This window comes from Scleropages formosus, chromosome 6 (genome assembly GCF_900964775.1).
Source record: "Scleropages formosus chromosome 6, fSclFor1.1, whole genome shotgun sequence".
Lineage (NCBI taxonomy): Eukaryota > Metazoa > Chordata > Actinopteri > Osteoglossiformes > Osteoglossidae > Scleropages > Scleropages formosus.
In genome coordinates, this window is record NC_041811.1 from 32,842,166 (window position 1) to 32,857,855 (window position 15,690).

Below are 15,690 nucleotides of genomic sequence, written 5' to 3' on the forward strand. Positions count from 1 at the left end.
CATCTCTGTCTTTCTCTGTTGCTCTCTAGCGCTCTGTGTCTCTCACTCTCGCAGTACCAGCATGGTCACAGGAGTTAACTTTACCTCAGCGTTACCGTTTTCGGTGCTGTTTTGCGATGACTTTCCTCTGAGAAGTGCAGTAATGTAAAAAAAAAATAAAGAAAAATAATAATTATTACGTTACATATCCTTTATACATAGGAATGGAAAAGCCAGGTGTGATATTTCACTCTTTCTAGTGTTCCGTTCGGTGTGCTCGAAATACACCAATAGAGACCCATCCAACGTGAAGCCGGCTTCGGCCCCTCGGGACACATTAATCCGGCTTCTGAATCCAGACTAAACTTAATCCCGGGCTAAAAACAAAGGTTTTCGGTGCGGGCTCTCAGTTGACAGAGTCGCTCCGTCCAAAACTGGGTTTAAGGCGCTTGAAGAACGAGCCCGCCGCTTCGATGCGTTAATCGCCGCTAAGCGCGAGCATCTGGGACGCGAGTTCTCGTGCGCGCGTGCGCGCGCGTCCTTCATTGATTGTTTCTTCTGGAAACTGCGCGCGCGTAGGCGACGGGCCTGGGCTCGAGCTCGGTGTGAGCGCGGCAATACTTTACCTCACAACACCCCCGCACGTTTATTGGTTTATGGCTTTATTGTGTTTGTGTAATTCCTTCAATAAATGTATTTATTTGTTTTTTTAAAGCGCTCAGACACGGTCGGTCGAGTCTAAAACGGCGGGACGCGATGACACGGCGGCGGCGCTCGAAACGCATCGCGCCTGTGTGTGTCTCCCTGATCGCGCTCGCGCTCGTGCGCGTGCTGCGGCCGCCGGAGGTCTTCTTTGCAGGGTCCTCAGTTCGGTACCGATGTGAAGGAAGGAAATGGATATGGATATGGATTACCATGGTGAAACTAAACCTTCACTTGCTAGCAACGCGTTTGATGTAATTATTTTTATTTATTATAATTTCTAATGATGATCAGTCTGACAAATATTTGACTGGTGGCTATTTCTCTCTCCCTCCTCTCTGTGTAAAATCATATAGAGCCGTGCTGTACTGTTTCCACATGTGCGCAGTTATTTGCCTTGAGCTGATTTGCCCTGACTGTCTGGATGACCATATCCCCCCTCCCCCAACCCCCCAACCCCCAGGCGCCATGCAGACCCCCGAGGCAGGCTCTGACAGCGCGTCCACAGTCCCCCTCCAGACCGCTGTGCCTGCGCAGCCTGCCGTCACCACCCAGCAGGTAGCGCCGCAGGTGCCCGTCCAGCAGCAGGTGAGGGAGTTTCTCTGTGTCCTGGCAGGGGGGGGGGGTCCATCTCCCTCTACCCTCTCCCTCTGGGCTGCAGCACATCTCTTCCTGGCACTGTTTCAGTGTTGTGTGCGTGTGGGGCGGTGTGAGGATCCGTGTGTTTCTCGTGTCTCTCACGTTGCCCCCACACCCCAAACCCCCCAGGTGCAGACGGTCCAGCAGGTGCCGCACGTGTACCCGACACAGGTCCAGTACGTGGAGGAGAACAGCGGCGTTTACACCAATGGGACCATGTGAGCAGCTCGGTTCTGTTCAGCTACACCCCTCACCGCACCCGCGCTCACATTTGGGTCCCGATCTGAAGAACCGAAGGAACGAAGTGACTTAGTTCGACCCTTTTCTTCCTTGTCTTTTTTGATTTCCTGGATAAATTTATATTTTTTCCTTGCATTCTCATAAAAAAAAGAATACTTACAGCATGTAATTTTGCTAAATCACATCAGCACAGTTTGGATGCAGCAAATGTTGGCACTCTGGGGAATAACAATAACGACAGTTGGTAATGAGATAAACATTCTACAGCATGCTCCTTCGGCTAATTTGTATCAACTGCAAAAATGCTTAAATGACTTGCCAGTAAAACGTTTCCCGTTAAGCAGCGCATGATGGCACAGAGACGGCACGAGGAGCGCCGAGTCCCACCGCAGCGCACGGCCCCGGGTCGAGCGCTGTCACTCACAGGGCCTTTAGATTAATACGTTAACTCGTTCATCTGTCACTTTTCTCCAGAGCGACTTATAATGGTAAAATAAATGATTTATACAACTGGGCAGTTTAACTGGAGTAATTCAGGCTAAGTACCTTGCTCAAGGGTACTGCAGGTGGGATTTGAACCTGCAACCTTTGGATCTAAAGGCAGCTGCTCTAGCTCTGTACTGCCAGCTGTCCTTGTAGAGAGTAGAGTCCATTCAGACTTTATTGGCTTCTACAGCTGCTCTAAGGGCTCTAAAAAATGTAAAAACAATACTTTAATCAAAAAACACATCTGCGTATTTTCAAGGTGGATCAGAACTTCATGGGGTCTCGATAGCAGTAATATGCCAAACAACACACATACACAACCGCTCGCCCCATAGGGGGTCACGGGGAACCAGAGCCAACCGGGTAACACAGGGCATAAGGCCAGAGGGGGAGGGGACACACCCAGGACGGGACACCAGTCCATCGCAAGGCACCTCAAGCGGGACTCGAACCCCAGACCCACCGGAGAGCAGGACTGTGGTCCAACCCACTGCACCACTGCACCCCCTATATGCTAAACAACATGAACCCGAAATGAAAGGAACCGCTAAAAGGGCTAGCACCTTGAGAAAGGCCTTGCCCAGGTTCGAGGGGGTCACCCACTCTTTGGCGAGACCTCACATTCCCAACAGCACCTTAGGTGAACCAGGTCATAATCATCTGCTCTCTTTGCGGTCAGGAACTTTTGTGGTGGTGATAGAAGTTTGGTGTTTTTGGTAGCATGTCCCTCAGACATGGGTAGGGCAAGCAGGAGCTTCACTCTGTCCTTAAAAGGCATCAAACCTTGAGCTCAACTCCTTTTTCTTTTTTTTTGTTGGGATGCAATGCATTTTCTGGACATCATGTTTCAAGTCTGACTCCTTTCCCTGCTGCCCCCCCCAGACGGACGTACTCGTACTCGGAACCGCAGCTGTACAGCCAGAACAGCGGGGGCAACTATTTCGACACGCAGGGAGGGTCGTCGCAGGTGACGACGGTGGTGTCGTCCCACAGCATGGCGGGCGGAGGGGGAGGTGGCGGGGGGCTGCCCATGGGCTTGGCCGGGGGACAGATCATCAGCAGCTCCGGGGCGTACCTCATCGGGAGTGGGGGCAACTCCATGGAGAGCAGCACACCTCACCCCGCCCCTCAGACGAACCGAGCCTCCCCGGCCACTGTAAGTCGCGCTCGTCGCCCCGCAGTGTCTCTGACAACCCCCACCACCACCACCACCACCACCACCCCACCCCTCACTTGTTCACTCTTTGCATCTGTCCTTCCCTCTTCTGTCCACATCCCATCTTTTTTTGCTCTTTGAAATGAAGACACAGCCTGCTTTTATATGTTGTCTCAGACCCTGGGAATAATGCACACAGAGAATGCCCCCCTCCCCCACACCCAAAAAAAAGCCCTTCCTATCAACTGTGGGGGGGAGAATAACGGTCGTTACCGAAGCCCGAGCTGCAGAACGGTCCACAGCGCACTGTAGGTGTCGGGTCACCAGGCCGCAAACGCTGAGGTGTCTCTAACCCAACTGCGTTCACCTGAGTTGAGGAATCATTAGTGTTTTAAAACCAAAGTCATTAAATGCAGACGGAAAAGACCTTTGGGGGGGTGGCAGGTGGCAGTTTTTCATTGTGGATCAATGCTGCCCCCTGCTGGCTCCACAATGACAGCGTTGCATGCAGGTTGGGGGTGGAAAGCATGTTATTCAGAAACAGGAGGACCAAATGCAGGTAGTGGACAAAGAATGACATTTCATGCAGTAGGGTGTTGGGTCCAACTTGTACAGGCAGGACAGATTGAGTGTGCTGTGGGATGGAGTCAACCGGGGCGTGCGAGTGTTCCACGCAGATCTGGCGCCGCTCCTCCGCAGCAAACTCTTCCGATTGGCGCCAGTTTGACGGAGGCGTTAGCTGCTGTCGTAGGAACCGCTCCAGACGGTCCCGCGAATGCTTCGCGACACCAAGATCTGATAACTGTGCAAGGGCCAGGGAGGATGGGTAACTCTGCCTTTGCTCTCCTCAAAGCACTGCGTAACACGCCCTGCGGTGCACCTTGCCACGAAGCAGTGCATTATGGGACCTTCATAGCCAGGAGAGCTGATTGGGCGTTGATTACAAAACCAGGCCGCACGGTACCTGTTGCACGCGACACATGCCCATACGTCGGCACTGCCTCCCTGTTCATCACGTGCCCTTGTCCACCACCAGATGAGCGGTGCATTTGGTCCTTTTGTGAGTTAATGGCAATTTAAATGTATAAAAGGAGTTTGTGTGTGAAAACAACATCCACACTGTGGGCTGATTTGCGCCAACAGGCTGCTACGCTGGGCTCTCTTTGTGATCTTTTGGGTGTTGGGATTTTTGCTTTTTCAGTGATGCTTACAATGAGTTTGATACTTCTGCCAATCTTAGTTGAATTCTTCTGTTTCTGTTTTTTTCCCCTGTGTCCTTTCTCTTTGTTTGCTTCTGCCCTTTTACTACTTTTTTTTTTTTTTTTTGTTTTTTCTAAAAAAAATCTCTGTGCTCTGCGGACTATCAGATTGAAATGGCGATTGAGACGCTCCAAAAGTCTGAAGGTTTATCCACTCAACGAAGTTCTCTGCTCAACAGCCATGTAAGTTGCTCATAAAAAAGCCCTTTCTGTGTGTCCGCCGACTGGATCCCGTCCCGGGTTCGGCCCACCTTGCCGTTCCTGCTCTCGCTCTCTCGCTACCCCCCTTCATCGTGGTGAAGGTGCTTCTCATTCACTGCTTGCTTTTGTGGATTAATTTGGCTTTCTTCTGTGCTCTGCTGCAAACTGTAAGCACTGTGCAGTGAGAGGAGGCGACAGCGCTGGGTCCACGGGGGGTTACAGTGCTACCAGCAAACGCTGCTCGGCATGTTTAACGTCCACAGTCGGAGTCTCACTTGGCTCGACCGTGAATATTTGACAGCGTAGTTGTAATGGATTTTTTTTTTTTTTTTTTTTTTTAGAAACCTTTTGTCAGTTGAGAAGTTGGCGCAAAGCACCGCATTTGACACGGGACAGGTGTCCGGTGGGCCCGGTTTCAGAGTTCCTGCCCTCTTCGAGGACAGTGGCAGACTGACTCTGGGGGTTCTTTTTTTCCCTTGTTTTTTGTTCCCCTTCCCGTGTTCCTCTTGCCGACAGCTGCAGTGGCTTCTGGACAACTACGAGACGGCCGAGGGCGTGAGCCTGCCCCGTTCCACACTCTACAACCACTACCTGCGCCACTGCCAGGAGCAGAAGCTCGATCCAGTCAATGCCGCCTCCTTCGGCAAGCTCATCCGCTCCATCTTCATGGGTCTGCGCACTCGCCGCCTTGGCACCAGGTGAGCCACGTGCCCCCCCAGCCAGCCCCTCCTTGTTGCCTTTCCCTCCTCCTCTTTAATGTTCTACTTTGAATGTACATGCTGGTAAAAAGTTTCAGTACACCCTCCGCCCTTCCCTTCTCCGCCACAATGTGTTTTGTTAAGTTTCAACAGGAAGGGAGTCGCTGTATCTTCCCAGCTCTTCTGCTGCAGTTCTCAGAGAAGCGGGGTTCCCACCAGTTGCTTCACTTCCTCTCCTGCCTAGTTCATCCCTTAAAATGAATACACAGATTGTACTCAAACTTTTGACTGGAAGCTCATTTACTGAGCACTTTCCACCAGAGTTTTACGGTGTTAATCTCATCTAAATTTTACTTGTTTACTGATGAAAATGTTCTGTGTCCTTTTTGCTCCTGCTGTCGGCTCCTCTCTCTCTTTCTCTCTGCCTCCTCCCCTTTTTTTTGCCTGTTATCCACAGAGTAGATAACTGGTAAATTCTGGGTAACTGAAATTCTGGTTTGCTGACATCCGTAAAAATCATCAGATGAAATCCCGTTGTTTGCACCATATCACCTGGCCTCCTTGAGCAATTCTGGATGTGTGGTGTTCCTTTGTTTTCACCTTGACTCTCCCCCCCAAGGGGCAACTCCAAGTACCACTACTACGGCATCCGCGTGAAGCCCGACTCGCCGCTGAACCGCCTGCAGGAGGACATGCAGTACATGGCTCTGCGGCAGCAGCCTGTACAGCAGAAGCAAAGGTACAGCACGCACACAGACGTGCGCACGCACGGACAGATATTGAGACTAAACCCCCATCCTATGGCAGGTTCAAGCCTGTGCAGAAGGCAGACGGGATGGGTGGGGAGAACTTCTCTGGTGGCGGGCAGCACACACCGAGCACTGCTGAGCAGACAGTTATCGCACAGAGCCAACACCACCAGCAGTTCCTGGGTGAGCAGTGACTTGGCGCATGGGAGAATGTGGGGGCGGGGGCGCTGACGTGTAACCCAGCTGGGAACACGCTATCTCCGGCTATGTCTCCGTCACAGACGCCTCGAGGGCACTGCCGGAGTTTGTGGAGCTGGACCTGGGCGAGACGAACGCGGACCTCATCAGTCCTGAGGACGTGAAGACCCTGCAGACGCTGTACAGAGAGCACTGCGAGGTCAGAGGTTGTTCTTCTGTGTCCACATCACCCGCCCTCACGACCGCTGATGTGTTTGTTCCCACATGACTGCCAGAGTTAAGCGGATCAGGACGCGATGATTGTCCCTGCACTTCTGCAGAATTTGTGCTGCTGTTGGAAACAATCTAATTTTATTTATTTGTTTTTTTTTTTTTTTTTTTTTTACTTTTTTTTTAAACTTTTTTAAATATTTTTTATTTTTTGAAGTCTGCTCCCAAACAGGAAAATGTTATCAGCATCCCAACTCTCTGCATGGTAGATGGTCTATCAGTGGACTGCGGGTTCCACATGCCAGGCCTCCCTGACTCAGTCCAGTGGCTCTTTACCCCTTGGGGATGGTTTCTGCTTTACACAGGAGTCCTTCTCAGGGACACCATCTTTACACAGTCTTTTCAACCACCCGTACTGGTGCTGAATTGTGAAGAACGAAATGACTACATTTGACTACATTGCTGCGTTTTGCGTACAGTTTATAGGAGATGCAGAAACGGTACAAATGAGGTGAAACCATTAATCTGTGTGTGTGTAAATTGCCTTATTACTTCTGCTCCTCTGCAGTCAGCAGACACTGTGGCGCTGGCTTGCTCATTAGGAGAGTCATTTTGCTCTTAAGACGTGGTTTTTTTTTAAAAAAAAAAAAAAAAAAAAAAAGATAGAAAAACCTGCCCTTGGGCCAGCCATTGCACTGATTAGCTGATGAAAATTAGGTTCATTAAAAAGTGTGAGCAGGACTTGTGTGAACTGCTTCCCCCAGGTTGTACCTCCACATGTGTGCGTTTTAATTCAACCATAGCTTCCTTTTTAAGAGTGGCGAGCGTACATCGGGCACGCATCCCGAACCCTTCTGGTACTCTGCGCCGAATTCGCTTGCATTTGTTTTTAATGAAAGGAGCTGTGGTTTCATGGTGGTCTCCTCATGTAAACTGCTCAGTGTATTAAGGAGGTAGGGGCAGCGCTGAGCACAAGGAGGACATGATGCTCACAGTTTGGGTTGGGCTCCAGTTCTCTCTGTCAGATCCAGCCCGACTCTGGATCCAGGACCAGCACAGCAGCAGCTCTACCTTCTCCTACTGAGCAGGGGGTCCAAACAACAGCAGCATGGACTTTGTTCTTAGCGTCATCTTAGTGTTGCTTTCATTCTGGCTCCATCGCCGACCTTGCACGTTCCATCTTTGCAGGCCATCCTGGACGTGGTGGTGAACCTTCAGTTCGGTCTGATAGAGAAGCTGTGGCAGACATTTTGGCGCTATTCCCCCACCCCTACTGTAGAGGGCACCACCATCACAGAAAACAGGCAAGGATGTGAACTCTCATCACCACTGAATGTTCAGTGCTTGTTGTGCAAAGTACCTGAGTGCACCATCTACAGTAATGTGTGCAAAGTGTTTCCGTGACTTGGGAGTAACTTCTCGAGTAGCGCGGCAGTTCTCAGAAATTAAGAGGGATGGGTGTGTTTGGTCGTATGCTAAATCTCCCCCCCCCCCCCCCGCCCCCCGTCCCTGTGTGCCCCCTCCCTCATCCCCACCCACCCACCCATCCTGCAGCGGAGTAAGCGAGATCGAGGGCCGCCTGCCGCGGGCGCGCCTCCTGCAGCTGTGCCGTAGCGATGCGGTGCTTAGGTGGATGAGCGCCTGCGACCACGTCATGTACCAGGCCCTCGTGGAGATCCTCATCCCAGACGTGCTGAGACCCATTCCTAGTGAGCCTGTGTCCCTTCTCGTCCCCTTTTCCGATACCTCCGTGGCTTTTCTTCCATAATTTACAGTTGTGTGTGTGGGGTGCACACTAGCACTCAAAAGTTTGGAATCAGACAGGAATTTTCATGTTTTTGAAAGAATGGATACTTTTTTTGTCACAGTATCATTAAGTTTATTAAAAAAAGAAAAAAGCAACGCCATCATTACCAATGTAATACAATTAGCGTTTGATGCGTCAAGTTGCCAAAAACATTGTATATGAAGGAGTCCACTGCTGTCTTGAGAGAAGATGGAAAATTGGATCTGACCAGGGTAGAAGAAGAAGCGAAAGTCTGAGATGCCCAACACTACAAGAGGAAAAGTACATCAGAGTCTGTGGTTTGAGAAGCAGACACCTTACAGGTCCTCAGTCGGCTGCTTGCTTAAATAGTACAGTCCAAACACCAGTGTCATCTTTAGAGAAAAGGGGACTCTGGGATGCTAGCCTTAGAGTTTCAAAGAAAAAGTCACATCTGAAACTGGCAGATGAAAAGGTTAAAATGGGCAAAAGAATACAGACATTGGTTGTGCATCACTGGAAAAGAATATTATGGATGGATGGAGGAAGTGTAATGGTATGGGGCTGTGTTGCTGCTGGTAACGTGGGAGAGTTACACAGTGCAAGAAATAATGAACCAGAAAGGTTACTACTATTTTACAACGTCAGGTCATCCCTTGTGGTCTGTGCTTAATTGGTGCAAGTTTCATCATGCAGCAGGACAACAATCCAAAGCATACTTCTAAGTTATGCAAACCTACTTGGTGAACAAACAGCTGGAGTGCTATCTTTGATGGTCTGTCAGGGACAATGGAGGATTCTCTGAATGTGGTTTGTTTAGAACAGTTACATGAAATAAAAATAACGTTATGGCATTGTCACTATCGGCTATCATGTCTGATGTTTTTATTCACTGAGGTGGTGTTAAAGTGATCGATTTTCTGTCAAAAACAAACATTTCTGGGTGATTTCAAACTTTTGAGCACTAGTGTACATGGTTGAAAAGTTTGCAGAACTGCATATTGGACGTCTTTCTTAATTTGATGTGTGGAGTGCTGTAGACAGAGTGTGAGCGGCGTCGTAGAGCAAGAAGGGCAGCGTTGTGTACGTCTGGTATGTGCACCACAGAGCTTGCTTTAACACTGCTGACCATACACCCCTCCTCCCTCAGGTGCCTTGACTCAAGCCATCCGCAACTTTGCCAAAGGCCTCGAGGGCTGGCTTACCAACGCCATGACTGCCATTCCCCAGAAGATGATCCAGACCAAGGTCAGTCCCTGTACCTTGCAGGATGTGGTCCAATTACTGTGAAAGTCCAGAACCCTTGTTCTCAACTGACAGTTGTGTGTTGTGGCCTCCTCCCCTCAGTCGTCCTGTCCCTCCGTGAGCTGTGCCCGCCCTCCACCCCCTACACCATACACTCTGCAAGGCTTCCCGACAAAATATTTCCAGCCATCGCAGGAGGCCTCACTAGGCGGCTGTCGGTTTGTTGTGACGGCCGATGACACAGATGGTGCATTCGTAGAGCCAGCCTTGCGCGAAGCCTCCTCCCGGCGTCTGAAGCTTTTGTTTAAAGCTTTTAAATGCCGCCATTGCAAGGAAGCGCCAGTTCGAGTCGCACCTTATGTCACAAGACTGGAGCTGAGGTCTGCAGAATGTTGCAAACAATAGTGGACATGCTCTTCTTCAGCTGCTTACACTCGAGCCCCAAAACAGCAGTCTTGTGTCCGTTTAGCTGTGTAAGAGCAACCACAGTGAACTGGTGAACAAACCGTTTTGCGAGACCTCGCTGTCAGGGTGCGAAAGCTCTGTTTTTGACTGCAGGACAAGGTAGGATTGTTCTGCTGGTGGCTGCTGAACAGGTGCGAGTCATATGTCATCTCTACCGCCCCCTGAAGGTCGCTGCTGTTAGTGCCTTCGCGCAGACGCTGCGCAGATACACATCCCTGAACCACCTGGCACAGGCGGCACGCGCCGTGCTGCAGAACACCTCCCAAATCAACCAGATGCTGAGCGACCTAAACCGCGTTGACTTTGCCAACGTGCAGGTGGGTGCATGACAAGGTCTGCGTGCGTGTGTGTTGGACAATGTAAAGTTATGTGCAAGTGCACATGTACGTGGCTGATTTAAACTGGCATTGGTGTCCGTGTGTGACAGTTGTGAACCTCTTCTGCTTCTGACAGCTCTCTCTGTGTGTATGTGTGTACGTGTACGCGCTCTCACACAGGAGCAGGCCTCGTGGGTGTGCCAATGCGAGGAGGGCTTGGTGCAGCGTCTGGAGCAGGACTTCAAGGTGACGCTACAGCAGCAGAGCTCCCTGGAGCAATGGGCCGCCTGGCTGGACAACGTGGTCAGCCAGGTGCTGAAGCCCTACGAGGGTCGGCCCAGCTTCCCCAGGGCCGCCAGGCAGTTTCTGCTCAAGTGGTCATTCTACAGGTCCGTCCACCCTCACGTCCACTCAGTTCGTAAGACTAGTGCTGTATACAATGACCAGTGCTGCTAGAAAACGTAATAATCTTTAAATTAATTGACTTTTGTTTCCCTCCAAAGTGTCTTTTCCTGTCGTTCACAGCTATCTAAATTGGTAACATTTTAAGTTGCTTTGATGAAAATGGTCAGTTAAGTGAATTAATAATAGCACTGAATCTGGGGGATGCGGTGGTGCAGCGGGTTTGGCCTGTGCTTGCTCTCTGGTAGGTCTGGGGTTCAAGTCCCGCTTGAGGTGCCTTTCAACAGACTGGCATCCCATCCTGGGTGTGTCCCCTCCCCCTCTAGCCTTGCGTCCTGTGTTGCCAGGTTAGGCTCCGGCTCGCCGCGACCCCGCTTGGTACAAGCGGCTTTAGTGTGTGTGTTTGTGTGCGCACTGAATCTGGTTTATTTTATGCTGCTGTTAATCGATGGTTGCGATTAGTTGAGATTATCAGGGTGATAGGAAGTGTGCAGTTATTTTATTATAAAGAAGCAGAGTATCTTGGTGTTTTACAGAATGAAAGAAATTAGGCTGTGGATAAAATACCTGTTGGTAGAGAGGGAAACAGTTTGTCGGGGGGGTGGCAAAAGTGCCATAGTATTGAACAATAACCCTGTTTTTAGGGGGTAAAAATGATTTCTAGCTGTTTTTCATGGTACGGGATTTCTTTATGTAAAGTTGGAGTGCACTTTTCCACTTGTACGGTACATTGTAGTTCCCTTCTGGGCAGCTGGAGTTCGACTCTCACAGTGTGTGCCTTTAACAGTAGATCCTTCACAAAAACTGGAACAAATGGCCATATTTAATGTGCGCTGAATATGTCGACAGTAAGTAATGCTCTGCCACATTGCTGAGAGTGTGGTCCCGTGGTCCAGTGATGCTCTCGCTTCGACAGCTCCATGGTGATCCGTGACCTGACCCTGCGCAGCGCTGCCAGCTTTGGCTCCTTCCACCTGATCCGCCTGCTTTATGATGAGTACATGTTTTACTTGGTGGAGCACCGCGTTGCCCAGGCAACCGGCGAAACACCCATCGGCATCATGGGAGAGGTGAGTGATGCTCGGGCCCAGAGTCCTGCCCCCACCCGGTGATTGGTACCAGAATGTGAGATCATGGAGATGCCACTGTAATACTAGCATTGTTTCCTAATGTGTTGCCTCCTCTTTCTGCTATGTCTGCCGCTTGCGTGCTGCAGTTTGATGACCTCAACGCCATGTCACCTGCCAACATTGACAAAGGTGAGAAGGGCAAAGTAGCGGTTCGCAAATGGAAAATGGCACCCGTTCACGTACAAATGTAACACCGTCACCGATTCATTCGGTCACTCTGCCGTTTTGGTCAATTTGATCCGTCACGTTCCGAATGTCGTCATCGCTCTCCGCAGATGAGGTGAGCGAGATGGACAGCGACCTTGAGGAGGATCTGGAGGACTCCGGTGAACCCTTGGCCAAGCGAGAGAAAGCGGAAGCTGAGGTCATCCATGTACTCCAAGTAGGGGCGTTGGAGGACGGCGGTAGCGCAGTGGTGGGTGTGGTCCAAGCCGACATGCTCAGTTCCCTGCCCCAGCCCCCGCAGGATCACGCGGACCACATCCTGACCCCTTCAGCCGGTACGCCCACCATCCAGCATTGCAGTGCTACTGGGAACACATATGCCTCTGTCTGAGGGGGAGGGGCCTGGGTACCCCCACACCCCACCCTCTGTCTATCGCTGTACTCCCTGTACCTCCCTATTCCCTCCCTTGGTGTCTCCCTCTCTCTGTGCTCTCGTCGCCGGGCTCCCCGGTGCTCCCGCAGGAGGATCCCTCGCCATGTGACCGCGACTGTTTGCTTGGCTGAAGCCACCAGACGTCACGTGACCTATGCCTGCCAGTCATTGTCATCCCTGACCGGAGACGAACCAAAACGTGATGTTTGGCCATCCGCAGGAGGACCGGTCTTTGGGGGCTTTGGGGGCTTTGTGGGCTGGTCTTGTGTGACCCGACCGTCATGTGACCCTGGTACAGTCTGCTCTCAATCAGGGTGTGTCTGCAAGCGTGTGTCGCTGTGTTTCTGCATCTGTGCGAACAGAGATGGGAAGAGCGGAAGGCTATTGGGCTCGAGGGGCCCGGCTGTAGTCTTGTGGTGGTGGGGGATGTTAGGGTGACCTGGATGAAGCTGCTCTTCATAACTGTGTGGCGGGGTACGGGCTAAAAACTGAATGTCTTTCAAGTCCTGTTTTCTGTGAGTTGTCTTTTTTTTTTTGTTTTTTTTTTGGGGGGGGTTCTGTTGATGGCCAAGAACACAAATCCAAGCCATGAGCCACCCCCCTCCCCCCACCCTGTCACGAGTGCCCTCGGCTTTATAGAACACATGCATCTCGGCGAAGGACTTGCTTTCATGTACCAAAGGTTAGTGTAGCCACCTGCTGCAGAGAAGGCGTTGCATTCTGGGTTCAGTTCCACTCTTTAGTTCCACACCTTCCTCCTCCAGCTCAGCCCCACCGTGTGCGTTAATTATTCCGTAGAAGAAACGGCAGGTCTGCTGCACGGCTCTACACAATAATGTGACACTGGCAGCACGGCGGTTAAAGGCACCAAGTCGGTTTTAAACGTTCGCTTGTTGGAGGCCCACAGACGAAACTTATGTTGAACCCACATGAAGGTATTTAACGTAAACTCCCGCACCAGGGTATCTGTCTCTGCAAAAAGATAATGTTATAATCCGCTTTGGACACAAGCATCGGTGACTCATCAGCAATACCTGCGCCACGCATCGCTCTCTACGGGGAACAATCAGTTGCTGCTGCAGTGGGTATTGAGTTACCGAACTCTACTGTATACTCTGTTCCTTTGTTTTTCCATTGTTTGTGAGGTTTTTGTTCTTCTCGGACCAAAAACAAGCGGAAGCAGGCGAAGGGAGGCCCCCGTCGGCCGTTGCGAGCGACAAAGGGCTGGTCTCCTCTCACAGCAGTGCCATTTTGCCGCGCAGAGCAAATGTCAGGGATTTCCGTACCTCGGCTGCATCACAGTGCCTTAACCCAGCGTTCGCTTTGTGCGTAGTGTCGTCTACTCGTCTACGAAGCAGTCCCTTCAGCCCTCCCTCAGCTGCAAAGAATGACCAGAGCTGCAGGTTCAACCACTCGCTCCTACCCTGTCCCCGTTTGTCTGCTTTCTGAATCGGCTGGATTTGTGGTCTGTCATCAGTTAAGTGGGGAAGATGAGGGGCTTGGGGTTTTTTTTTTTTGGCTTAAATTGTGGTCGTTTATGCTTGTGTGACTGTGTGTTATGTGTCACCAGTTTCCGTGTGATCTGGAGGGTACTCCTGTGTGTCATGGGAATGCAGCGCAGGGTTCTCACATCATGCTTGCGTGCTGTGTGTGAGCGGACTCGGGAGCGTGTCTCCGTGAGCGCAGTCTGTTCCGCACGGCCACCGCTGCTCCATCTTTTCACCATTCTTTTTTTTTTTTTTTTGTTCTTTTGTCTGTTTTTACTGACAGATACGCTTCCATGTGTCATGAGTCCCAAATTTTACCTGCTCTCTGTACAGTGGACCAAAACTTGATATTTTCTATAGTAAATTATATATATCTATATACACTCTGAGGAAAGAGCTTTTTTTCCCCCCATGCATTTGTGTTGAGGGTCAACATGTGGTCACTCTTCAGTCACCTTTCTGCGATGGGTCTACTGTGAAAGGAGCCAGGGAGGCAGAGCCTGATACTGGACAGCTGTGACATTTGCACCTCCTGACCTGCACCCAGTATGCCACTGGGGGGGCGCTGCATCATGACCGGAACTCTCCGTGACACATGGTTAGTGCAGTAAATGCTGTCATAGACCACTGGAACTAGTTTTGCCTGGAAAGCACTGCTGTAAAGTGGGGGGGGGGGGCGTTGGTGGCTGATCATCCCTTTGGGTCTGTTTACTGTAAATAAGGAGCCCCTGTATGGGTGGCCACCGGTGTTACGGCGCCGCCCCTGTGGTGAGCGGGCAGAATGAGGCCCAGGTCCACTGAAAGTTCCACCCCACATTCCGCATTCCTGGCTGCACTGGAGACCTGGAACTTTGTACTTGAACTGTTACTCGTCGCTGTTGTTTGATCGAGTAGTGAGCTTTGTTGGAACTGGCGACGACAGACATGGGTGTTTGTTTCTTTGACTACTACTGATTTTCGAATCCTCACTGAAAGTGAAGCGTTTGGCGGTAAATTCCTGGGAACTGTTTGCACTGATTTTTGTACTGATGAAAAACCTGCAGGTTTCCTTTTGTATTTCCTCTTCAGGAGCTCTTTAAGCAGATTTGACCGTGAGCCTCATGGCGGAAGAGTGCGTACAGGGACTTAAATACAATGGGTGGGGGGTGGGGGGCTTATATTCAAATGAATGGCTGCGATATCTTGTGGTACTGACCGGAAAGAGGAGTGTGTTACATTTTATTGGGGGGGAGAAATAAATCCAGGATTTCTACTGATGATGGTGCAACGTTCAACTTTGACGGACTGTTTTAACTCCCCCCCCCCCCAAATGCATGCTGGTGAAAGGACTGTGTCTGAGACTCATTTTCAGGTGTTAAATACTTTGTGTATTCTATCAAAATTTTCTTTTAAATGTCACAATCTTGCTTTGATGGGTCTTAATGAGGCCTCATCATTCTCATTTTTCATATCTTTTCATTTAATAAGCACTCTCATATGTTTGTGACCTGCGGATCATATGATTTGGTCTGTATTTTGTCCAGATTAAAAGGACAGCAGCAAAGGCAGAGTCCGTTTCCCAAACTAGTACGTGGCATTTCTGCCCTTCCATCAGGTAAAAGTGGACTTTCTCTTCCCTCATTGATCATTGCTGTCCTTTGTGATCGACTGTAATTGACTTGTTTTCTGCCTGGAGTGCAAGCAGTCCTCGGTGAGTGGTCGGTTTACTCTAAATTTAATCTTATGTGCTTTAGATTCCTGAAAGTGCTTTTTGGGTTTGCATGC

At 50.5% G+C, this 15,690-nt stretch overlaps 1 protein-coding gene across 3 annotated transcripts in view; it reads left to right on the forward strand.

The window, feature by feature from the left end:
- rfx3 (regulatory factor X, 3 (influences HLA class II expression)) overlaps positions 1-15,224 on the forward strand; it is a 30,551-nt gene extending 15,327 nt beyond the window's left edge. The window contains exons 2-17 of one of the 3 annotated variants that reach the window (XM_018755925.2): positions 1,145-1,269; positions 1,450-1,538; positions 2,929-3,202; positions 4,570-4,644; positions 5,179-5,360; positions 5,980-6,099; positions 6,168-6,292; positions 6,391-6,506; positions 7,706-7,821; positions 8,072-8,226; positions 9,433-9,530; positions 10,160-10,309; positions 10,490-10,698; positions 11,628-11,781; positions 11,928-11,970; positions 12,117-15,224. In XM_018755925.2, the coding sequence (XP_018611441.2) occupies positions 1,150-1,269; positions 1,450-1,538; positions 2,929-3,202; positions 4,570-4,644; positions 5,179-5,360; positions 5,980-6,099; positions 6,168-6,292; positions 6,391-6,506; positions 7,706-7,821; positions 8,072-8,226; positions 9,433-9,530; positions 10,160-10,309; positions 10,490-10,698; positions 11,628-11,781; positions 11,928-11,970; positions 12,117-12,397 (2,307 nt within the window). In that variant the 5' untranslated portion in view covers positions 1,145-1,149 and the 3' untranslated portion in view covers positions 12,398-15,224. Of the gene's footprint in view, positions 1-1,144; positions 1,270-1,449; positions 1,539-2,928; positions 3,203-4,569; positions 4,645-5,178; positions 5,361-5,979; positions 6,100-6,167; positions 6,293-6,390; positions 6,507-7,705; positions 7,822-8,071; positions 8,227-9,432; positions 9,531-9,629; positions 10,310-10,489; positions 10,699-11,627; positions 11,782-11,927; positions 11,971-12,116 lie in introns of those variants that run through there. The other 2 variants (XM_029253005.1, XM_029253006.1) reach the window with 2 other exon arrangements.
- The last annotated feature ends 466 nt before the right edge of the window (positions 15,225-15,690 follow it).